Source organism: Jaculus jaculus, chromosome 3 (assembly GCF_020740685.1).
Source record: "Jaculus jaculus isolate mJacJac1 chromosome 3, mJacJac1.mat.Y.cur, whole genome shotgun sequence".
Classification (NCBI taxonomy): domain Eukaryota; kingdom Metazoa; phylum Chordata; class Mammalia; order Rodentia; family Dipodidae; genus Jaculus; species Jaculus jaculus.
Window position 1 is genome coordinate 66,439,771 of NC_059104.1, and position 25,021 is coordinate 66,464,791.

At 42.5% G+C, this 25,021-nt stretch overlaps 2 protein-coding genes across 2 annotated transcripts in view; one reads left to right on the forward strand and one right to left on the reverse strand.

The window, feature by feature from the left end:
- Rubcnl (rubicon like autophagy enhancer) overlaps positions 1-6,711 on the reverse strand; it is a 56,182-nt gene extending 49,471 nt beyond the window's left edge. The window contains exon 1 of the mRNA XM_004665872.2: positions 6,639-6,711. The gene's annotated coding sequence lies outside the window, so the exon portion shown is untranslated. The remainder of the gene's footprint in view (positions 1-6,638) is intronic.
- A 2,931-nt stretch (positions 6,712-9,642) lies between these two features.
- LOC101604871 (ubiquitin-fold modifier 1-like) lies at positions 9,643-11,685 on the forward strand. Its single transcript, XM_045146044.1, has 2 exons — positions 9,643-9,688; positions 11,299-11,685. The coding sequence occupies exons 1-2, from the start codon at positions 9,643-9,645 to the stop codon at positions 11,574-11,576; spliced, it is 324 nt and encodes a 107-aa protein (XP_045001979.1). The 3' UTR covers positions 11,577-11,685.
- Positions 11,686-25,021: the final 13,336 nt, after the last annotated feature.

Here is a 25,021-nt window from a genome sequence, read left to right on the forward strand (position 1 = left end):
AAACTAAAACCAGTCATTTGTAATCCCAGTGCTTAGAGATGCGGAGACAAGTAGATCCTAGGACTCACTAGCCTGCCAGTCTGGTGAGAACCAGGCCAGTGAGAAACTGCCTCAATATACACATACACATACAGTGCTTGAAGAACAACATCTGAGGTTGTCCTCTGCCCTCCATGCGCATATGCACCTGTGTGTGTGAACACACACACACACACACACACACACAAGCAAAAGAGAAACAGAGCTTGCTGGGCTTCATTTTGCATGTGTTTAATCCAATGTACTCAGGAAGCTGCGGGAGGATGACTGAAAGTTGGAAGATGTTATGGGCAATTTAGCAAATTATGTCTCAAATTAAAATTTAAAAGGGCTAAGGACCTACCTCAGTGGTAAAGTACTTGCCCAAAATACACAAGGCTCATTTTCCAGTACTAAAACGTTTCATTTATAAACATCACTTATTCATAGCCATTTTAATATTTTTGTAATTATAAAGCATAAAATTGCAGCTTATTATTTTTCAATGAATATTTTTATACCTAGAGATATGCATCCTTCACTTTGGGGACCACTGTTCAAGTAATATTCTTAGACACAAGGGCTGGAGAGAGTGCTCAATGGTTGAAGGTGCTTGCTTGTGAAGACTGATGGCCCAGATTCAATTCTCCAGTACCCACGTAAAGCCAGATGTGCATGTGTGTGAAGTTTGTTTGCAGTGGCAGGAGGTCCTGGAGCACCCATTCTCTCTCTGTATCACTCTCCTTCTTTCTCTCTCTCAAATAAATAAGTGAATATTTGAAAAAAAAAGTTACACACAGAAAACAATAGCAAATAATGATAACAGCCAGAAATGTGACCTATACCTGTAACTGCAGGAGGATCAAAAGTTCAAGGCCAGTCTGGGCTATAAAATGAGACCCTCCCTTAACAAACAATAACAACAACAAAAAAGAAAGAAATACACATGAACATAATTATAAATTTAAGACTTTCAAAAAGTATAAGCCAGGAGTGGTTGTGCACGCCTATAATCCCAGCGCTGGGGAGGCAGAGGTAGGAGGATCACCATGAGTTCAGGGCCACCCTGAGAATTCAGAGTGAATTCCAGGTCAGCCTGGGCTAGAGTGAAACCCTACCTTGAAAAAGAAAGAAAGAAAAAAGGAAAGAAGAAAGAAAGAAAAGTATATATTAATCTGGATATATTGGGGTAGACACTCTCAATTAACAGATGGCTAGATTACCATATATGGGTCAAGGAAAATGAAGAGCTATGTTGAGAAATGTCTGTCAGGTCCTCAAAGCTAATAGGAGTCCACCATTTGATTTAGTAACTCCACTCATGAGTATAAGCCGGAAATGAATGAGAATATAAGCTCAACAGAAACTTCTAGCTGGATATAATAGTAGCACTTATCCATTCTAGCCAAAAGGAGGAAGCAACTTAAATGTCGATCAACCAATGAGTCATGTGTGCTATATTCATACAATGGATGCCACTCTGTCACAGTTAGAAATGAAGCACTGACCCATGCTGTCATGGATGAGCACTAAAAATTTATGTTAGGGAAGACAGATATAAAAGACACTTCATATTTGTAAGTATTTATATAAAAAGTCAAGAATAGGCAAATGCACAAGACAGAGAATCCAGTAGTGGCTGCTGAGAATGGAGGCACAGAAGAACTAGATGGCAGCAGGCTTCATTTACAGGTGAGGGAAACGTTCTGAAAGCCACATCTGAATTCACTGACTTGTGTGTGAAATGAGTGAATCATATGGCCCCTGAATTTGATGTGGTTCTCACTATGCTATTGTAAGAAATTAAGTGGGGGAGATGTGTCTGTCTTCCTTCAGAAAGATCCAGGGAGACTAAAGGGAACTCATGTTCCAGAGTCATAGGAGCCCTCACTTTCAGGCAGGCTGACAGCAGTTACTGACAGGGAGGAAGTGGCAAGGAGAACTAGGAAGTAAATCAAAAGAATGATGATGACTCAGTTGGCCTTTAATACATATGCAGAAGAGGAAAGGAGCAAAAGTGAAATCACCACAATAGATCTAGAAAAAACGTCAAGAGCTGGTAAAGAGAACACCATCAGTAATTGAACAACTCTGTCAGCCTGAGTGAGGCACTCAGACATACACACTCTCTTTTAGCTAGCACCACAGGGGTGGGTCTGACCCTGACTAAAAGACAGATGACAAGGCTGGAAGTACAAACATTGAAGTATGTTAAGTGCTTTTTATAAACATATATAACAGGATTTAGAATTTCTTGAATTGTTTTAAAATAATGTCTATGACATGAATATAGATGAAACACAACAATATTGATATCTGCTGGAGCTGGGAGAAGGAATAGTTGTTCATTCTACTTTTTTGAAGCAAGCCCAACAGACTGCTTTTTTTTTTTTCATGCAAGTGTGAGAGAGAGACAGTGAAAGCGAGAGAGAAAGTATTGGCGAGCCAGGGCCCCAGCCACTGCAGTAGAACTCCAGATGTGTGCGCCCCTTGTGCATGTTTGCATCACTCCGTCTAGCTGACGTGGGACATGGAAAGTCAAACGTGAGTCCTTAGGCTTTGCAGGTGAGTGCTTTAACTCCTAAGCCATCTCTCCAGGTCTCTTTCTACTTTTAAACTGAGAATTTCCATACAAAAATTCCTCTAAGTAAATGTCTATAAGACTTTCAACATTTGCTACATCTGTTTGTGTATGACATCCATCCCTCTAAACTCTCTGATCTCTTTATCCTGCCTACCTGGTGGGCTCCACTCCTCTCTACCCTTCAGGCCTGTGGGTCTTTACTCAAATGCTACCTCTGGACTGAGACTTTCCCCATAGTCTTTTCCAAACTGTATCCACCCAAGTCTATACTACCTTTGTCTCTCACCTGATTTTCTTTATAGCAATTGTCTTCTGGAATCTTTTTCCTCATCAATGCATAACTCACATTCGTATAGCACTTACTTTGGGCCTTTCAGTTTTATAAATTTTCTGTGTCCACGCACGCATGCATGCACGCATGCACACACACCATTTATACTTTGTTTAGGGCAGAATCTTTCAAGGTATTTAGGTTTTTGCCAACCTAGCCAGGCAAAACAAACAAACAAACAAACAAAACTCTCTGGGTCTCCAAATACCATCATTCAAAGTAGAGTCAGAGGTGCTGTAGAGATGGCATAGCCGTTAAAGGCACTTGCTTACAAAGTTTGATGGCCTAGGTTTGATTCCCCAGTACCCACATAAAGCCAAATGCAAAGTGGCACATGCACATGCACCTGCAACTGGAGTTCATGTGCAGTGGCAGGAGTCCCTCACATGCACATTCATATTCATTTTCCCCACCCGCATTGTTGCAGTCCGGGTTCACATTGCTGGTAGAAATCACCCAACCAAGAGGAGCTTCTGGGAAAAAGAGATTTATTTTGGCTTACAGGCTCGAGGGGAAGCTCCACAATGGCAGGGAAAAACGATGATATGAGCAGAGGGTGGACATCATCCCCTGGCCAACATAAGGTGGACCACAGCAGCAGGAGGGTATGCCAAACACTGGCAAGGGGAAACTGGCTCTAATACCATAAGCCCATCCACAACAATACACTCCCTCCAGGAGGCATTAATTTCCAAATATCCATCAGCTAGAAACCTAGCATTCAGAACACCTAAGTTTATGGGGGACACATGAATCAAACCACCACATTCGCTCTGGAGTTCATTTGCAGTGGCAGGAGTCCCTCACATACCCATTCATATTCATTTTCCCACCTCCATCTATCAATCTGCTTTCAAGTAAGGAATAATACTTTTTTTTTAAATGAACTCCAGACACATGTACTACCATGTGCATCTGGTTTATGTGGGTTCTGGGAATCAAACCTGGATCCTTAGGCTTCACAGGTAAGTGCCTTAACTGTTAAGCCATCTCTCCAGCTCAGGAATAATATTAAACAAACAAACAAACAAAAACAAGGGGGAGCCAGAAGATGAAGGGAAGGCACAGACTGCTGAAACTCTCTTGATTAACCAGTTGACACATGAGCCAAACCTGTGAGTCCTTGAATAGTGAAGATAGTCCAGAAATATGGACACATGACTGAAATTAACTTGGGTTCCAAAACGGAAAAGGGAAAAGAAAGAAAAGCGCCAAAGTTCCAATGGAAAACAGAAAGAAACTCATCATCTTTACTCTTACACATAATAGAAGATGTTATATCAGGATTGTTCTTGGTAGGTTCTAAGGCACACAACCTGGAAAGCTGTTTACAACTGATAAGGGCTCAGACTAACCTCATCAAATCCTTAATCCCTCAGGCACCACAGTGAAGGGAAGACTTAAATCTCAGGACCCAAACATCTCTCCACAACATCAGTATCACCAGGCACAGAGCGGGCTGCCTTGAGTTTAGCAACATAGGTGATATTCACTTGTCTACTTCCCGACCCCAAATCTCCACAAAATGAGAGATTACACTACGAGTGAGCAACTGATGGTACATATCACAGGGAATTTCAAATAACTTGACAAATGAGCCTCACTTATTTATTTTCAAGTAAAATTTACATCTTTTTGCCAGTCTTAAAGTAGCCATCCCAAAAATTATCTTCTAAAAATAATTTCCAAATAAAGAAAGAGAATAGAGAAGGACACTGCATTTTCCAAACTCAGTTGTTTATAGATCCACTAGTGTCTGTTGAAATCAAAAGAGGCAGAAGAATACAAAGAAGAAAAACTATTCCCATTCTCCAGTTTCTGTCACCTGCCATCTACTAGAAAAAGCACCAGCTGATGCCTCAATCTTGGTACTTGTTAAGGGTACCTGCCTCTCCCCAAGTCCTTGAAGTTCATAAAGTGCATTCCTCCCTTTTAATCAATACAAGTCCAAGGATCCAATCACAAAACCCTGGCATTGTTTTTCTTAAGAGATGTTATTTTCAACATGAGTGTTAGGCAAATCATATTTACTGTGTAATTTTGTGTTTTATTCATTTGCCATTTTCTAGCCTCCTGTTACAGATGACAAAACACCCAAATTCCACAATTTCCCCCTTTTTTTATTTCTGTGTTTTGAGGTATGGTCTCACTCTAGCCCAGGCTGACCTGGAAATCACTATGTAATTTTAGTGTGGCTTCAAACTCATGACGATCCTCCTACCTCTGTCTCCTGAGTACTGGGATTAAAGGCGTGTGCCACCACACCCAGAAAATCCCACATTTCTTTTTACACTGGTAAGTACTTTTCCTTCCTAGTTCATACTTCATTTCCTAGTAGACATAGGACATTTGTTCACTGTGGGATTATCTCACAGATGTGAAAACTGAGACACAGAAGTAAGAAGAAAAGTGATGTCCACAGCAGCCACTCTCCCTCGCATGCTGGAGATCCACAGCCTGGAAATGCTCCAGGGTTTCTGTTCTCAGCCCTGCCCCATGCAGCCTCTAAGTATGGGGTGTAACCCTGGGTGGGGGTAAAATACTAACACACACACACTGAATCCCGGTCAGCAATTTTATGTCAAACTGTGAAAAATACTTACTAGTTATGTGACCTTCAGCAAGGCACTTAACTTTCCTGGGCTTTGTTTTATTTGCAAGATTGCTGTGAGAACTGAATGAGTGTGTGCTTCTGCCAGTACACAATGTCCTAACTGTACTATCACCATCATTGTTACTGCATGAAGCACTGACGGAGTTCACTCTAAGCCAGGGGCAGCCAATCTTTTGACATTGGGACACAGTGCTATCATCTATAAACACATAGGGCCACATTCATCACCATCCCAGGATACACACAAACCACAGGTCCCAGTTTGGGTGCGCTTACTGGAAGCCCCATCCAGGAGGCCTTGCTTTTTTCCCACCCTCTTTGTTGAGTTCTTCTTCAAGTTCTTTTAATTAAAATATATGAACCAATTAGAGATCTTCTTGGGCATGATAAAACATCATCATAAAACTACAGGCACTCGTTCAGAATTATTCTCTCTCGAAGGCTGGGTATACTCAAATTTTAACAGTAACACAACCAACCATGGAAATCTCTCCTCATTAGAAACGTATTAATTTTTAGTGACAGGGAAACTATTCGATTTGCTCACACCGTGCTATGCTGTGCCTGAGATGGTTGGGAACTGCACAAGAGTCACTCTTCTGCTCTTCACTCGTCTTCCTCTATGACATGGAAATGCTTACTCTTGAATGTTTACCCTTAACTTTGACAGCATTTTCCCTATGTCAGAAAACAAAAGCTCAGAATGCAAACCATGTCTAATGGAATCTGATCTCGCCTGGTCCATGACTCTGTTTTCATCAACCTTCCAAGCACTTCCTCCACTGTGTACAAACCCCCATGAAGCTGATGGAAAGGCACAGTTCCTGTCACCTGATGTCATGAGTGGTGAGCAGTTTCAGGTGGCCAGGCCGTGAAGGGGAAGTGCAAGTGGAGGGGACAGAGAGACAGACACATCCGGGTAACTGTGCAAACCCCAGCCCCTCTATAAAGCTGGGCCTAACTCCTGCTCCAAACAAGGCGGGTGGGGGCAAGAGGAGGGGCTGTGGGCAGCAGTGTGCGGATCCCCTCACTAGCAGAGACCATACTTGATGCTGTCAAGGCAGCTCCCTCCCTCCACTTTGTTCATTCACCTTCCGACCCCTCTGTGAGGTAGGGCAGGAGTCTTCTCCTCCCTTGTGCAAAGAAACTTGAAGTGCAGGCTTTCTTGACTTGTCAAACCGACCTCCATGTGGCCTTCAGACTGGTCCTAAGAACCCAATTTTGCTTACTGAGCCTCAGTCCTTTGAGCTCTTCCGAATTATTTTGCTATAGTAACAGAATCCCAGGTAGCTCTAGAGTACATCCTTCCTTTCGATTTTTAGTTCTTTAAGGCAAAGTCAGTACCGTTTCTCGGGGGATCTACAGAAAACCGCCACGCAGCGTCCCAGGCAGGGCCAGGCAACCCCAGCCATTCCGCCGGGTCTCCCGGTGATCTCAGCGGTTGCACTGCTCCAGGGTCCCCCAGCAGAGCGGTCGGACTCCAGCCTAGCGGCGAATCCGGAGCTGGGTCGGGCGGCAGGCGGCGGGCGCGGGCTTCGCGCCCCGAGGGTCGCCTGGTCTGCGGGCCCCTGTCCTGTGCCGCGCACAGCCCCAAGGCGCATTCATTTCGCAGCCAACGCCGCAGAAACTTGCCCTCGCCCCCCCCCCCCCCCCCCGGGAGCTCCCCCGCTGTCCCCCGCCGCGACCCGCGTCCCCGCCCGGCTTCCGAGACGCGGAGGAGGCGGCGGGGAACGCAGACCTGCGGAGACAGACCCCGGCGTGAAAGCCCCGGCGCAGCCCCGCGCGCACCCCGCGCCGCCTCACCCCCGGACCAGCCTTCCGCCACCTTACGTCCCGCAACCCCGAATCACGCCCGGGGCGAACAGCGGCGGGGGTCCTCGCTGAGACGAGCTGCCCAGAACACGAAAGTTTCGCCAACAGAAACCCAAACCCTTTCGCAGGGCAGAACGCGACGTCCCTCACCCCCAGGGGGCGCAGCGCTCCAGGTGTCCCAAACTTCTCCACTACCGCATCCACACGGTTTATTTTATTTTTATTTTTATTTTTTTTAATTGACAACTTCCATAATTGTAAACAATATCCCATGGTAACTCCCTCCCTTCCCTCTACTTTACCCTTTGAAACTCCACTCTCCATTATATCCCCTCCACCTGTCAACCAGTCTCTCTTTTATTTTGATGTCATCTTTTCCTCCTATTATGATGGTCTTGGGTAGGTAGTGTCAGGCACTGTGAGGTCATGGATATCCAGGCCATTTTGTGTCTGAGAAGCACTTTGTAAGGAGTCCTACCCTTCCTCAGGCTCTTACATTCTTTTCGCCACCTCTTCTGCATTAGACCCTGTACCATGGAAGGTGTGCTGGAGATATTTTAGTGCTGAGCACTCCTCTGTCACTTCTCAGCACCATGGCGCCTTCTGAGTCATCTCAAGGTCACTGCCATCTGAAAAGAGAAGGTTCTGTAGCCAAAAGTGAGAATAGCATTAATATATGGGTATGAACATTAAGAGAAGAGCTTACTGGGCAGTTTGGTGAGCATATTACACACATTTAACCCCTAGGGCTCATGACTCCCTGTTGTAGGTTTTCAGCATAAGGGATGTATTCCCTCCCATGGAGCAGAACTCAAGTCCAATTAGAGGGCAGTTGGTTACCCTCATAACAGATGTGCCACTATTGCACCAGTTGGCTCATTTGGGCGGGCTAGCCAAACATAAGGTTTGCAGTGTCCACTTTTGGGTATCTCCACTGGCGATTTTTCTCTGTACCATAGAACTGCATGCAGCATGGCTTTTTCCAGCTTTCTGTCAGCTGGTCTACATGGAAGAGGTTTTCAGCTCAGCAACAGCAGGATTTCTCAGTGACCTTGCAGCCCAAGTATGTGGGGTCTTCAGCAATAGGGTCTTACCATCTATTTCTGATGGGAAACCAAGGGCCTTGGCAATGGCCTGTAATGTTTTGGGGGCATCAGGGGCCTCCCTGGCTAACAAGTCACTAGAAAGTGCTTCATCCCTGGCACTGAAAATTTTCTATTAACATCTATGACTCCTGTGTGTTCCATTGTCCAAAAAAGTAGGTTTCCATATGACTTATTTATATCCTCTTAGGATTTGATTAGCCTTCCCTCCACCTTTCCTTTACTTAATCTCTTCCCCTGACCTCACTTAGGCCTTTTCACCCCCATTAATCTGTTCTTCTGCTTACATATATAAAATACCATCCTATTAAGTCCCCCCTCTCTCTCTTTCTATTCCCTTTATATCTCCTTTCTAGCTTACTGGCATACGCTACTGAGTTTTCTTCCTACTCACACAGAAGTCCAGTCATTTGTAGCTAGGATCCACATATGAGAGAGAACATTTTGTCTTTCTGGGCCTGGGTTACCTCACTTAGTATAATCATTTCCAGATCCATGTATTTTCCTGCAAATTTCATAATTTCATTTTCTTTACTGCTGAGTATAACACCATTGCATAAATGTGCCACATCTTTATTTTCCACTCATCAGTTGAGGGACATCTAGGCTAGTTTCATTTCCCAGCTATTGTGAATAAAACAGCAATAAACATGGTTGAGCAAGTATCTCTGAGGTAGTGAGACAAGTCCTTAGGATATATGCCCAGGAGTGCTATAGCTGGGTCATATTGTAGATCAATTTTTAGCTGTCTTAGGAACCTCCACACGGATTTCCACAATGGCTGGATCAGCTTGCATTCCCACCAACAGTGTAGAAGGGTTCCTCTTTTTCTGCATCCTCACCAACATCTGCACAATTTAATCCCGCAAGTCTCCCTGGTATGCCTTGCATCCAGTAGGAAGCTGGTCAGGGCTCCCTTAGAGAGTCCTTTCTCTCACTCCCTGGCTTTGTCCTTCATCACTTCCAGGTTGGGGAGAGAGAGAGAAGGAGAGAGAGAGAGGGAAAGAAGTAAGATACTGGGATGTTACTGTCCAGTATTTCTGAAACACCTCCAGTGCCAGGCACATCCTGGCTTAGAGTGGTTAAATTTACTAGTCATTGCCTATTCAGATGAAATTAGAAACCACTATGACAAAGTCACTCAAGTATTCACTGCCAATCCCTTTTAGGTGTGGCCAGCATGTTTGGGGTCCATATTGGCTTAGACCTAAAAGAATTCTGCATATGTAGGGGTCCGCTCCAGGAATTCAGGTCTGCTGAATGCTGACTGGGGAAGCTTACAATGAACAGGGAAAGAAAGAAAGAAAGAAAGAAAGAAAGAAAGAAAGAAAGAAAGAAAGAAAGAACAAAGCTGGAGAGAACAACAGGAGTTTGATTCCCCAGTTCTCATGTAAAGCCAGATGTACAAAGTGGTGCATCTGGAGTTAGTTTGCAGCAGCTGGAGGCCCTAGAAAATCTATTCTCTCTGTCTCTCTTTTCTATTACTCTCTGCTTGCAGATAATTTTGTTTGTTTGTTTTTGTTTTTCGAGGTAGGGTTTCACTGTAGCTCAGACTGACCTGGAATTCACTATGTAGTCTGTCTCAGGGTGGCCTCAAACTCATGGCAATCCTCCTACCTCTGTCTCTATAGTGCTGAGATTAAAGGTGTGCACCACCATGCCCGGCTTGATAAAAATATTTTTTTAAAAAAGAAAAAGGGCTGGAGAGATTGCTTAGTGGTTAAGGTGCCTGTTAAGCCTAAGGACCTATGTTCACCTTCAAGTCTCATGAAAGGCAGACACATGCAATGCCACAAATGGGCACAAAGTGGCACACTCATCTGGGGTTCTATTGAAGTGGCTGGAGGCCCTGGCAGCCAATTCTCTCCTTCATTTTTTAGTTAAAAAAGTAAGGAAAGAAGGAAGGGAGGGAGGGAGGGAGGGAGGAAGGAAGGAAGGAAGGGAGGAGAGGAGAGGAGAGGAGAGGGAGAGGAAGAGGAAGAGGGAAAGGAAGGAGGGAGGGAGAGAGGAAGGGAGATCCCCAAGATGTGCCAGATGTGGAGACAAAAGGATTGTGACTTTGAGACCAACTTGGGCTACAAAATGATACCATGTCAAAAAAAATAAAAAGAACAAAATAAAGAAAGAAAGGAAGGAAGGAAGGAAAAAGAGGAGAAAGGAAAAACCTGTGGGTTGGTGCATGTGCATGTGAGTTTGCTGCATGCCCACTTTGTGCCTGGTACATCCCAGGTGAAAACAAATCATTGCCCCATTTCAAAGATGGGAAGTCTTTGCCTTGCACAGAATTGTTAAGTACCTTGCCCAAAGTCACACAGTTAGTAGCACAGTCAAGCTTTTAAGGCAAGTAAGCCTAACAACGAATCTCTTGTCCAGTTTCCACTATGCCAGCAGAAGGACGGAAGGATAATGGAAGGGGGCATGCAAGAACACGCTTCAAGAAGTAAAAAGAAAGACTTGTAAAACACAGCAAACATTATGCAAAGTAAATTGTGTTAGGGCTGGAATCTGGAATGTCTCCTACAGGCTCGGGTTTTGAACGTTTGTTCTCTAGGGGCTGGTGTTTTGGAAGATTGTGGAACCTTTAGGAGGTGGCGCCCGTCTGGAGGTCATTAGGGTGGGCCTCTGAAGTCTGTAGCAGCCCCGGATCCGGATCCGCAGCTTTCTGCTTGCCGCTCTGCTGCCTTTGTCTCCTACTGTCCCCAAAGGTGGAGCTGCTCCTCAGCCCCCGCTTCTGTGGATTGAAACCCCTAAGAAAACTGTGGGCCAACATCTCCCTTTCCTCCCTTGAGCTGTTTCTGTCAGGCATTTGTTTACAGCAACACTACTAATCAAAAAGTAAAAAGAGGCGGCTCCACCGAGTCCAAGGTGTCCTTTAAGATCACGCTCACGTTGGACCCGCGGCTGCCCTACAAAGTACTCAGTGTTCCTGGAACTACACCTTTTACAGTAGTCTTAAAGTTTGCAGCAGAAGAACTTAAAGTTCCTGCAGCAACAAGTGCAATTATTGCTGATGATGCAATAGGAATAAATCCTGCTCAGACTGATGGAAATGTTTTTCTAAAGCATGGTTCAGAACTACGAATTATTCCTAGAGATCGTGTTGGAAGTCATTAATTCATGCAACTTGGAGCACATTTACTGACCAGAATAAATATTGATGTTTGTTGTTGCTGTGAAATTGAAATCAGGTATTTAAGATACTATGAAAATAACAAGAATCAAAGCAACAATGAATGGCGGCTCTTCTGCCCTTTGTTGTAGGAAGTGGGAAGCCTCATGAGTGGAGGGCAGGGCCTCCACAGAAGGTGGTACCGTTGATGACTGCTACCTCATCACACTTGAGAGGCAAATGGATTATCTGACTTGACTAATGAATGATTCTTAGCCAGAACATTTGGCAAGTTAAAGTTCACTTGCTCTTACATGATACTTGTATTTGAGTTAAAATATAAGGGATTATGGGCCATGGATGACAATTGACTTGATATCTTACTTGCAAACTCATAGTTACTATATAGTCTGATGAAGTTAATGTACATTTTAATGAAATAATATATATTTTAATGAAAAATCTTAATTTTTATTGTTTAGGGTTTTTTCTTAAGTTTCTACTTCAATATATCCTATAAATTTTAATTTCTCATCATGAAGCCAAAAGTGAATTTTTAGATCTGTCCACTGTATCTATAAATTGATGTCTGCATCAAATATTTCAACTGTGATCTTGCAAAATCCAGTATTTATAACTAAATTGACAAAAGTAGAAACATCTTCTGTTGTATTATGTATTCTTTTAATACCAACTTACATGACAGAAATCCTCAAGAATCCATTGTTTGAGGATACTTTTGAGTAGCATTCAGAAAGAATGTTGTTGCAGAGGAGATCTGAAGCGTACAGCATGTCTTTGAACAAAGCAGCACTGACTGGAAGTGCTGATGAGCAGAACTCACTGAAGACCCAGCCTTTAAGACAGTGTCACTACTAGTCATCTTGTGGATAAGAAGCCAGGGGAAGGAAGATGGAAAAGGCCAAATTGACCAGACTGGGTCAAGGAAAGCAAAGGACAGCAGTGACAAGGAACAGCTCTGGTGCTGAGCTCAGGAAAAGCTCAAGGGCTAGACAAACCTAAAAGAATAGGTTGTAGAAAACTGAAACGGATCCAGGCACACACCTTTATTCCTGGCACTCGGAAGACAGGTAGGAGAATCGCCATGAGTTTGAGGCCACCTGACCCCTGACACTACATAGTGAATTCCAGGTCAGCCTGAGCTAGAGTGAGACCCTACCTCGAAAAACAAACAAACAAAAAAACTGAAAGGGAAGACAAAATACATGATATAGACTTAAGTACCAAGTGCCAGACAGAAGGGAGGCTATATTATATGAATACGTACACTTCAGAAATACCCTGAAAGTCCAAAGAAAGCTTTGTCCTTACAGAGAAAACCCCTATCTCTGCATGTCTTGAAAGATAATTAAAGGCCGGGGCTTGAGCAGCTGCATTTTTAGCACTGAGCTCTGGAGGCAAGGGAAAGGTAGGTTCTCAGTAAATAATCACTAAATTCTTGGATAATGTCCCCAGGACCAAGTTTTATCTTGATATGTTTGAGTGGTACAGGGCCTCAGTTCATTTGTAAGGAACTGTAACACATTCAGCATCTGAAAGCTACAGTAGTGGTTTAGGAAATTACTTGATATCCATCACAATTTATCAAAGTGGGGGGGGCACCAGCTGATACAGATAATTATATTTTTATAAAATGTAATACTCAGTGACCTGGCTCTTTATAAAATCAGGCCTCAGCTAAACAGAAGTGTCTGAATACTGTCTTTTTTGTTTTGTTTTGTTTTGTTTTTGAGGTAGGGTCTCACTCTAGCCCAGGCTGACCTGGAATTCACTATGTAGTCTCAGGGTGGCCTCGAACTCACGGTGATCCTCCTACCTCTGCCTCCCAAGTGCTGGGATTAAAGGCGTGCACCACCACGCCCGGTGGAATACTGTCTTTCAAGTTTTGGGCTAAACTGTAATTGTCTTCTTTCTCTGCTTATAACACATACCTGCCTGCTATTTGTGCAATCCACTTAAGTGTCCTTTGCTGTAAAGTAATATATTTAATATTATATGTTTGGTTTTGAAAATTAAATTGTAATCATAAAAACATGTATTAAGCAACTAGATGTTTTATTATTAAATGTGATCTGTAAGCTCTTTTGTGAAAAATGTTTCAAAGCATTGTATTTAAATGCATTACTGGTCCATAATGAGTATCTTCATAAAATGCATTTTCTTATACTGTAAAAAAAAAAAAAAGGAAAAAGAAATGTTCTGGAAGTTGGTAGTAGAGTAGCTGACACACGGTCCTGAGTTCAATCCCCAGCACAGAAAGGAACAAACTATACTGCATATAGGCCTAGTTAAGAAAAGCATTCTTAGGTTAGGAATGTCTGTCAGTGACTGAGTGTTAGCATGTACAAAACCCTGGATTTGATCCACAGTCCTGAAAAAGAAAGAAAGAAAGGGAAAAGGAAGGGAAGGGAAAGAGAAGAGGAAGTAAGGGAAGGAGGGGAGGGGAAAAGACAATGGGAAGGAAGGAAAAGATATTCTTATAGGATGAGTAGGAAATTTTGGATAAAGATAGTGGAACTTTAGTTAGTCTTCTTTGAAATCACCGTTATCAACATTGCCTTAGGGTGGTCTGCACACTGCTGTGTGAGCACTACAAAATCTGAATATGCATATTCCATATTTAGCCACAATAGAGGTCTATATTCTGATAGCAACTGCAGCTAAGAGCTTCCTCTTGGTTCAGGGACAAATTTTCAAGCTGGAAGCATCCACTGGAAATCTGATGTATCCCTTTTGAAGTGTGGAAGCAGAATTTTCCAAGCACTAAATACTGAGGGGTGGGCTTTCCAAGGCTATCTAACTGATTTGTTACTTCTCAGAAAGTCACTCCTAACTACAGAGTCCCACTCAGGCAAAAGAGGGGCTGATTTATTGGTTTCTTCTCACTAGGATGGTCAACTACTGTGAGGTCTAAGTGCCCTCCATGAGCTGGGGCTTGAAAGCCATGAATGTCAGGGACTTTAGCCAAGCAGCATCAGTGGAATACACACAAAGCTCTCTTGTGGGCAGTATATCCTCATCCTCATAAAAGGCTGCCCTGAAAAACCCCGCCAGACTCCACAAGAAGCCATTTGTGTTGTGAACAGAGCTTTGACCCTGCTTTTGAACTCAGCTGACCAAGTTAGCAAAGGGGAATAAGTCTGTACAAAACAGGAAGGAAATGAGTTGAAACCAATTGCATAATAAGCTACCAAGCCTAATGGTGTCATCCCCACACAGAAGTTCAGAAAAGACAGAGTGATGATCTGTATGAAGGAATAAAGACATGCGTTGGAGAGAGGAATAACCCAACCCAGCTGTCTGTTTCTTTTCCGTCTGCCTGCCTGTCTTAAACATACATTGCTTATGGAAGGATAAATTTGTTTGTTTCTACCTAGAATAGACAAATTCATAGAGACAGAAAGAATAAAGGTCACCATGGGGAAGGGGAATGGGAGATGGCCAGTTATCTGTTGTTTCAATGGGCATAAAATATATTTAGGATGTTGAAAATGTAGAAATGGGCAGTGGTGGCAATCACACAATATTGCAAATGTACCTAATGCCACTCAACTAAGTAGGGATGAAGGGTTAACATAGTAACCATTATGTACATTTTATCATAATGAACATAGACACACATACATGCATATATGTCTTAAAATCAATTATCATGATTATTATCATTTCTTTGGAGTCAAAGCCCAAATGAAAGTAATAGGCCAAAGAGAGGGCTTATTCTTAGACATTTCTTCCTTGAATTTTAAAAGATCTTGCCTAATTTTATTTCTGATAGGAGTGCTAGAACCCATCTACTGGGTTATAGACCCCAATTTGAAAGGAAGAATAGTCCTCCAGTTTTGTGGGTTGTGTTTTGTTTGGAGACAAGGTTTCACTAAGCTACCCTGACTCACCTTGAACTTGGGTCCTCAAGTATTTCTCCTGCCTCTGTCTCCTCGGGAGCTGAGTTGCTGGCACACCCGAGCATGCCCAGTGTGTCCTATAGGTCACATTTTGCTTCAGCTGGTAAGTGGCTTGAAGCTGGAGGGGGTTTATTCAGAGACAGTGTGCCCTGAAAGAAGTGCCTTTAAGAGACAGGGACATTAAAACAAAAGGATTGTAGACCCAAAGAAGAAGCACTGCCACAGCTTCAGGCTGTCTCTGATTCTCTGAGTTGCCCGTCCCTGGCAGTGACAGTATGAGGAAGACATGATTTTGTTTGCCAGACAATAAGCAAATTATCCTACAGTCCTTCTTCCTCCCATCCCTTCTTTATATAGTTTCTAGGTCTCCTCTTTAAAGATGCTATTAGCTAGACTAGTAGACTCAGAAGCTGCACCTGTTTTGTTTTGCTTTTGGTCTATTTTTAAGATTAAAATGTAGAAAAAATGGAGTCTCACATAAGTGCAACCCTAGTCTACCATTAGAACTAAAAATGAGTTCTAGACCAGTCAGGACCACATAAGCAGATACTGTCTCAACAAAAACAACAAAAGCCCCACAAGTTAGGCATGGTGGATCACTGCATTAATCCCAGCACTTGGGAGGCTGAGGTATGAGGATCATCATGAATTCAAGTCCAGACTGGGCTACAGAGTGAGTTCCAGGTCAACATGAGCAAGAGAGACCTTGCCTCAAAAAAAAAAAAAAAAAAAAAAAAGAAGAAGAAGAAGACAAAAGCATTAGTAAAAAGTATTTTGAGGCTGGAGAAATGACTCAGCAGTTAAAGTCACTTGCTTGCAAAGCCTGCCAACTTGGATTTGAATGCCCAGTTCCCACATAAAGTCAGAGGCACAAAGTGGTGCATGCATCTGGAGTTAATATGTAGTGGGAAAAGGCCCTGGTGAAACCATTCTCTCTCTCTGTCTCTCTTTTTCTCTCTGTGTATGTCTGTTTCTCTCCTCACAAATAAATAAACAGTTTTCTTAAAAGGCCAACAAATAACACAAGAACTAAGTATCAATATATTTGTTGCTGGAGCTGAAAATACAGCTCAGTAGTAGCGCACTTGCTTAGTTCCTAGCTCTATATTTAAGTTATAATCTGTCTTACTCACTGGATTGTAGGGCCAAGAGGGAGGACCTTCCTCGTTTGTATACTCCTATCCCTGTGCCTCCCATCTGCATCCAGGCTCTAAATTTGCTATGCTGTATATGCATTGAATATCTCATAAGTATGTATAACTACTCATATGACCTGTAGAGTTTGGGGTACGAGTTCAGTACTGTCCTACAACATAGGAAGTCCTTAAGCTAAGATTGTTCATACCTGGGAACAGAGCATCAAAAGCTCAGTATCTTAGTCTAGCATCTGAAGTCTTTTCAATTTTTAAAAAAAATTTTATTGAGAAGATGAGAGACATGGGCACACCATGTCCTCCAGCTACTGCAAATGAACTCCAGGTGCATGCACCACCATGTGCATCTGGCTTATGTGGGTTGTGGTGAATCAACTTGGTTCCTTAGGCTTCACAAGCAAGTGCCTTGACTGCTAAGCCATCTCTCCAGCCCTGACAGCTTTTTTGGTGTAAATTCAGCTAAGCTTGCACTCTCTTCTCTCTTACCCCTTCCCCAATGACCCTAAGATCCACAATGGCTATGGCTTTCAGACCATTCCCCACATTTTCCTACCTTTGCATCTTACACTCTTCATCATTCTCCCGGGCGCTACCCCTTGTCCTTCAGTGTCTCATGCCTAACGTTCTAGTCATCTGTGGAGGCCTTCAGGCCTAGTTTAGACAACATTCCAAGTTATTTCCATGTGGTCTATTTGGAGAAAGGCTGAACTACAGATATCATCCTCTGTGGGTGGCATGAATTATATTTGATAACTGGTATAAAAACATCACATTACCTCAGTTTTGTCTACAAAGTCTTTTAAATCAAGTAAACTTCATATCCCTACTTGAATGAGTGTCAAGAAATTAAAATCATGAAGTGTTGGAGATTCTCTCTCCATCCCTAGAGCTTTCCAGGAACCCCTGACACTAATGTAACATCTGCAGGAAGATTTCTGGTCCTTGTTTCATCATGGCCATGGCAGAAATTCTTGTTTTCAAAGTCTATATTAATTTGAGCTGTTGAATCACTGTGTCCTAAGTATTGATATGTATCCTTCACCAGGCCCTTGGGGTTCTGTCACTCAGCCTCCAAATACTTCCCCATGGACTTACTTCCAGGCTTTACTCATGTCTCATCAAAATGTGATGGGAAAATCTCTTTTCCTTAGTTCCTATTTAAAGAAGTCACCTCCCACTCAGGTAACTGTTGCCTCTCTACCTATTATGCCATAGAGCCACCATTAAGATGAACCCAAAAATCCTTTAATGGCTCTGGGAACTCAAAATTTCAGCTGGTCTGTGGGATGTAAGAGAAAAGCAATCACACTGACTATTGCATAATAGAACAAAAACCAATAATTCCTAAATAAATTATCAACAGCAACAAAATTCAGACTATTTTTTCATGAATACTAATAGACTCCAATCCTGAATAGAAGTTGAATGTCTAGGGCTGGAGAGAGGGCTCAGCAGCTGAAGGCACTTGCTTGCAAAGCCTGCCAGCCCAGGTTCAGTTCCCCAGTACCCATGTACAACCAGATGCATAAAAGTGGCTCATGCCTCTAGGGTCTGTTTGCAGTGGCAGGAGGCCCTGAGGTAACCATGTTCTTGCATGCTCTCTCTCTCTCGCTCGCTCACTCGCTCGCTCTCTCAAATAGATAATTTTTTTTAAGAAAAAGAAGTTGCATGTCTATAAAGTACACAGACCCAATCACCATCATCTATCAATTGCTTTTACCAACCACTAATCATTCAGCCTGATTCAATGCTTTGATTTGTTGCTCAACAAGCCATCCTCTTCTTAAAAATAGATTTTCTCACTGAGATGTGACTCAGAGATAGAGCACTTGCGTAGCATATACAAGGGCTTGGGTTCAATCCCCAGTACCACAAAAAAAAAAAAAGAAAAATTGATTTTCTGGGGTTGAACAGATGGCTCAGCGGCTAAGGCACTTGTCTGCAAAACCCAATGACCTGAGTTTGATTCCCCAGTACCCACGCAAAGCCAGATGCACAAGGTGGCACATGTGTGCGGAGTTCATTTGTAGTGGTTAGAAGCCTTGGAGCACCCATTCTCTCTCTCTCTCTCTCTCTCTCTCTCTCTCTCTCTCTCTCTCTCTCTCTCTTTCTCTCTCTCTCTTTCTGTCTCTCTGTTGGGCATGGTGGCTCACATCTTAATTCCAGCACTCTAGAGACAGAAGCAGGAGAATTGCTGTGAGTTTGAGTCCAGCCTGAGACTACAGAGTGAATTTCAGGTCAGATTGGGCTAGAGCAAGACCCTACCTCAAAAAGCAAACAAACAAAAAGTAGATTTTCTGTGACAACTTGCCTATATGACAAATTATAGCACCTGCAAGCCAAGATGGACATGCTTACCTATTCTACTTCTCAATGGTTATATTTTCATAATGAATAATATTAAATAACCATATGTTTATGTCAATCATTAATGAGGTTCATCTAACTATATAAAACTCAATGTCAGGGAGAATAATAGGACCCGAAAGTGTCTACATTCCAATCCAAGTAAACTATAATTGCATTTCATGATGGGGCAACTACAAGGTTGAAGCCTGTGTGCTTTGAATGTAGAATGTCTTCCACTGTCTCTGGGGTTGGTTATCAAACTAGCAGAAAGAGCAGTGTTCATGTCATCACTTCCCCTGCAATTTCTCCTGGGCCCTGGCAGATGTGGTAGAAGCAGCTCATCACATGGTCACAGTCAGCTAACTTCTTCTCTTATAGATGGATCTTGGTTCTCCTCCATTTTTTCTTCCATCATTAAAATAAAGCAGATTCTCCAAACAAGAAGGAGAGCAGTTGAATTAAAGGGGAGTATGCAAATTTGCAAGTTTTTTTTTTTTGAGAGAAGTGGGGGCTTCTCTCTGGAGTCTATGAGTTTCCTGATGATGGGATTCTGACTTAATTTCCAGTACCAGATACAAGTTTTCTTCCACTGAGCAGGCCTCATGTCCAATCAGAGAACATTGCTTACCTGTAGAGGCTGTGTGCCACTATTGCATAAGTGTGTGCTTCTTGACTGACTGATTGATTTCATAGTCAGTAGGGTCCGGCACTGGCTCCCATCGGGGTTTCCAGCACTATGAGAGCTAGCCAGGTGGGAGCTAGTTAGCCTTTTACTTACAGCAGGATATACTGATGTCCTGTGACTGCAGCCAGTGGTGTTTGCAGCAATAGGGAATTACCTTTTAGCTCTGGCTGGTAATGAAGTGTTTTATCCATGGCTTATATTTTGGAGACCTCATGGGTCTCTCTGACCAACAACTCACTGGGCGGGGGGTGGGGGACAGGAAACCCAGTTCTGGGCCTGGGAATTTATTGACCAGAGTCCATGATTTTAAAGTTAAGCTTTTTTTTTTTTTTTTTTTTTTTTGCCTTCTGTCAAGACTGCTCCCCATCCCCCTTTAATGATGGCTATACATTATGGAATGAGGGTTTCTCTGGAGCTGATTCACGTTGTCATAATTTTTTTTTTTTTTTTAGGAGAGAAAGAGAAAGAATTGGTGTGTCAGGGCCTCTAGCCACTGCAATAGAACTCAGGACATATGCACCATCTTGTGGGCATGTGCAATCTTGTGCACATGCGTCACATAGTGAATATGACCTATGTGGGTTCTGGAGAGTTGAACCTGGGTCCTTAGGCTTCACAGGCAAACACCTTAACCACTAAGCCATCTCTCAAGCCCTGTCTTAACTTTTGTGTAATTCCCTCCCCACCTTCCCTACTCCATACCCATCTAACTGCCCCCACCTTCAATGTTCTGTCCCTTCCCTAACCTGCCAGGTAACTCCTCTCCTCTCTCCTTATTTCTTCTTTCTCCCAGTCCCATTCTAGGTTTATGCTCATATCCTTGTGGTTTACCACCATCTGCACTCATCTCCAATTGATGCCAGTTAAGAACCACAAATGAGAAAGTACATGTGGCATTTGTCTTTCTGTGTCTGTGTAACATCACCTAGAATGATTTTTCCAACTCTATCCACTTTTTTTGTAAATTTTATTACTTCATTTTTTTCTTACTGCTAAATAGAATTCCCTTGTGTATATGTACCACATCTTCATTATGCATCCATCAGTTGGTGGGCATCTGGACTAATTTCAGTTCCCAGCTATTGTAAATAGCACAGCCACAAACATGGCTGAGCAGGTATCTCTGTAGTAAAGAGCAGAGTCTTTAGGGTATATGCACAGAAGTGGTATTTCTAGATTAAGTGGTAACTCTATTTTCAACTTTTCCAGGAGTCTCCATAGTAATTTCCTTAGAGGTTGTACAAGTTTGCACTCCCACCAGCAGTGGGTAAGCCTCATGAGCATTTGTAGTCTTTTTTTTTTTTTTTTTTGAAATAGGGTCTTACTCTAGTCCAGTCTGGCCTGAAATTCACTAGTCTAAGGGTGGCCTTGAACTCATGAGGATCCTCCTACCTCTGCCTCCCGAGTGCTGGGATTAAAGGCATACACCACTATGCCTGGCTTCATTTGTTTTTGTTGATGAAAGCCACCCTGACTGAGGTGAGATGGAATCTCAGAGTTTTTTTGAGTTGTATTTCTCTGATAATTATAGCCATTTGTATTTCATCCTTCGAGAATTCTCTGTTCAAATCTCTACCCCATTCTTTGAGTGGTTTGTTTGATTTTTTTTAATTGTTTAATATTGTGAGATCCTTATAGAGTCTAGATATTAGACCTTTGTTGGAGGTATGGCTGCTGAAGATTTTCTCCTATTCTGTGGGAAGTATATTGACTCTGTTGATGGTTTGCTTGTTTTGCTTTTTAGTTCCATGAGATCCCAGTAGTTGAGTATTGATCTAATTTCTTTGCCTACTGGGGTCTTTCTTGGGAAGTCTTTCCCTAGACCTATAACATGATGTGTTCTCCCTATATTTTCTTACAGTATTTTTAGAGTATCAGGTCTTAGATTGAGGTCCTTAATCCATTTAGAGTTGAATTTTGTGCAGGGTGACAGAAGTGGGTCTAATTTTGTTCTTCTACATGTGGTTGTCCAACTTCTCCAGCACAATTTTTTGAAGATGCTCTCTTTTCTCCAGTTTGCATTTTTTGGCCCCTTTGTCAAAGACCAGGTACCCTTAGTTACTTGGATTCAGAGATGGATATTCTGTTCTATTCCATTGATGTCTGTGTCTGTTCTTGTGCCAGTACCATACTGTTTTAGTTACTATGTCTTTGTAGTACATCTTGAAATTAGATGTGGTGATACATTCAGACATATTTCTTTTGTTAAGGGTATTTTGGCTATCTGAGACCTTCTGTTGTTCCATATGAATCTTACACTATTTATTCTATCTCTGTGAAAAATGTTGTCACAATTTCCATTGGGATTGTATTGAATATGTACAATGCTTTAGGTAGGTTGGCCATTTTCACAATATTAATTCTCCCAATCCATAAACATGGGAGGTCTTTCCATCTTCTTGTGTCATCCTCAATTTCTTTCTTCAGTGATTTTATGTTTTCTTTGTACAGGTCTTTCACTTCCTTGGTGAATGATAATCTGAAATATTATTATTATTATTATTATTGGTTTTTTTGAGGTAGGGTCTCACTCTAGTCCATGCTGACCTGGAACTCACTATATAGTCTCAGGGTAGCCTTGGACTCATGGCAATCCACCTACCTCTGCCTCTCAAGTGCTGACTCAAAATATTATTATTTTAAAATCTATTTATTATCAGATCCAAGACTGAGCCACTGGGAACCAAAGATAGAGAAAAGTGGGAAGAGGTTGGACATGCTTGGCTGGGCCACTAAAAGTAATCATTCTGGGTCACAGTAAAAACACACCTACCAGCTAAGGACATTTGAAAGACCGACTAACTGAAGACTCTGTATCAAATTCCTTCACCTTGTTAAGCTTCTGAACTCATCTGTCAAATGGGCACACTACTTGATTTCAGAGTGATTGACTATAATATGTACATCATGTTTAGTATGTGTAGGATCTAGTTGGTGTTCAATAAATACTGGTCAGTCAAAAAAGATTAGTTATTTATTTATGAGAGAGAGAGAATGGGCTCACTGGAGCTTTCAGCCACTGCAACTGAACTCCAGACACATGTGCCACCTTGTGCATCTGATTTATGTGGGTACTAGGGAATCAAGCCTGGTTCCTTTGGCTTTACAGGCAAGCACCTTCACTTCTAAGCCATCTCTCCAGCCCTCAAGTATTAAATTATCGTGGCTATAGAAAACGGGGTAGTGTCACTTATCTCTTTTTCCATATGTTTATCTTTTGTGTATAAGAAGGCTACTGATTTTTGTGTATTGATTTTGTATCCTGCCATTTTACTGAAAGAATTAATCACAACTGACACCAGTAAGATAGGAAGAATCATCAGGGCATATTTCAAAAACCTGTATTCCACAAAATTGGAAAACCTGGAAGAAAGAGATGAATTCCTTGACTCATATCACTGAACAGATAGACTTCCTAAACAAACCAATTACTATTCTTGGGGTCCCTGTTTAATTACTCTTTGTCCAGTTTCTTCTCATTCAACAAGCCACTTGTTCATTTTCTCATTAAGTTTGTTTAAAATTCTTGTCAAGATTTCATTTTGAGGTTCTGTGTTTTGGGTTTCCTTTAAGCTTTCATTGGAGGCTTCCATGGTGGGATTAGTTAGTCTTGGTGGGGATCCCTCTGCAGGGTTTTGTGTGTTGTTTACTTTGCACTGTGGTCTGCCAATCTCGAGATCAGTTGTCTCAGAATGCAGCCATAGCAGCTCTTGTATAGCCTGTGTTGGGTGGCCTGGTTTAAATTGCTCATGGTGAGTGTGGGATTGAAGATACTAGATTGGGTCCACTTGAACCTGAAGAAACTCTACTTTGTGTGTGCCACTACCTGGAAAATCTGGGTAGGACCTTAGGAGGACTGGCTTGCCTCATGACCAATGGGTATTGATCTTCCAGATCTGTTACTTGTCTAGCTTTCAGGAGTGAGATCAGCAACAAGTGGGGGATGGAGCAGGTACACAGATGACTCTGCTTCATCCCTTCTCCAGGAACAAGGGAAGTTGGGCTTATAAGGTTTCAGAGGAAAAAGGGAACTTTATAAGTAATTGGGCCAGAGATAGTACATGAGATATGCTGATGAAGAAACCAGCTTCCTTCTACCCATGTCCTGAGAAATTGAGTAAAGTTGAATTTAAAAGTAGTGGACTAATGCATTTACCAGAGGAAATTTCAAGACAGAAAAGCACAGTGTGTGTTTTTCTCTTTGCTGTTTCTGTTCAGATCTACCATGAAAGACAGAAAAATACAGGGCAGGCAGATATGAATATTACAAAGTTTGGTGCAGCAATAAATGTAAACAAGTTTCAAGTCCAAGGCTCAGAGACAGGAGCTGCTTCTGCTGCAAATTGTGAGAGATCATCACCACTGGGCATGGACTAGCTCCCCAGACTGGGACAGTGGGAAACATGCCCTGAGTGTAAGACCCAACCACTGCAAGCTCAAGCTAATGGAAATGCTAATTTCTTTCAAAAGAAGGGGGTCTGCAGGAAGAATGTTGAAAGAGTTCCTCTGCATCTCAGGGTCAGGCTTTATCCTCACCTGGCTAAAAAATAAAATAAAATAAAATGGCAGTGTTGCTCACAGAGTTGTGGTCTTAGAAGCATGAAAATGTAGGAACTGTATTGCACCAGAGAGCCATTCAGTCTGAGGAAGAGTTGCAGTCCTGCCAGAGGCCCTGGGAGACTGTTCTGTGAAGCTGTTGAAATAGGAAGGAACAGCTCTGCTTGCTCTCAGTGAGCTCAGCTGAGCCAGCTTATTGTACAAGATGCAGCAAAGACTTGCCATCCCTGAGCTAAGAGGTAATCACAAGGCTGGTGTGAGAGAATGAGTGGCTGTATGAAGCAAGCTTTATTGTACAGGAAACAGCATGTAGCAAAGACAGAAACAGCAGGCAATCTTAATCACAAACAAGAAGAGCACCCATTTGGTAATGGGTGGGAAAACTTATCTGGTGGTGGAATTCTAGGGGTATAAGTACTTTGGGGTGTTCTTCACTACAAGTGAAAGTGTTCTAAACTAAGTGTCTATTGAAAGTTTAACAGTAAAAGCTAAATTTTTACTGAAAGAATACGGGTTGAAAGAACAGTTGAAGAGAACTTCTGGGTAGGATGGAAATATAGGAGTCAAACTAGGCAAACCAGCCTAGGGAAGGATTTAAGCAAAACCACAGCAAAATACACTCTTCTTTACAAAAGTGAAGGTGTATAGTTTATCATCAGCAACAGTGGAGAAGCAGAAAGATGAAGATCTACCAAAAAGGAGGAAACCAGCCAGAATCCTGCCAAGGTGATTGTGGACCCTGCCTGGCCTAGCACCAAGCTGCAGGAGCAGAGACCACAAAA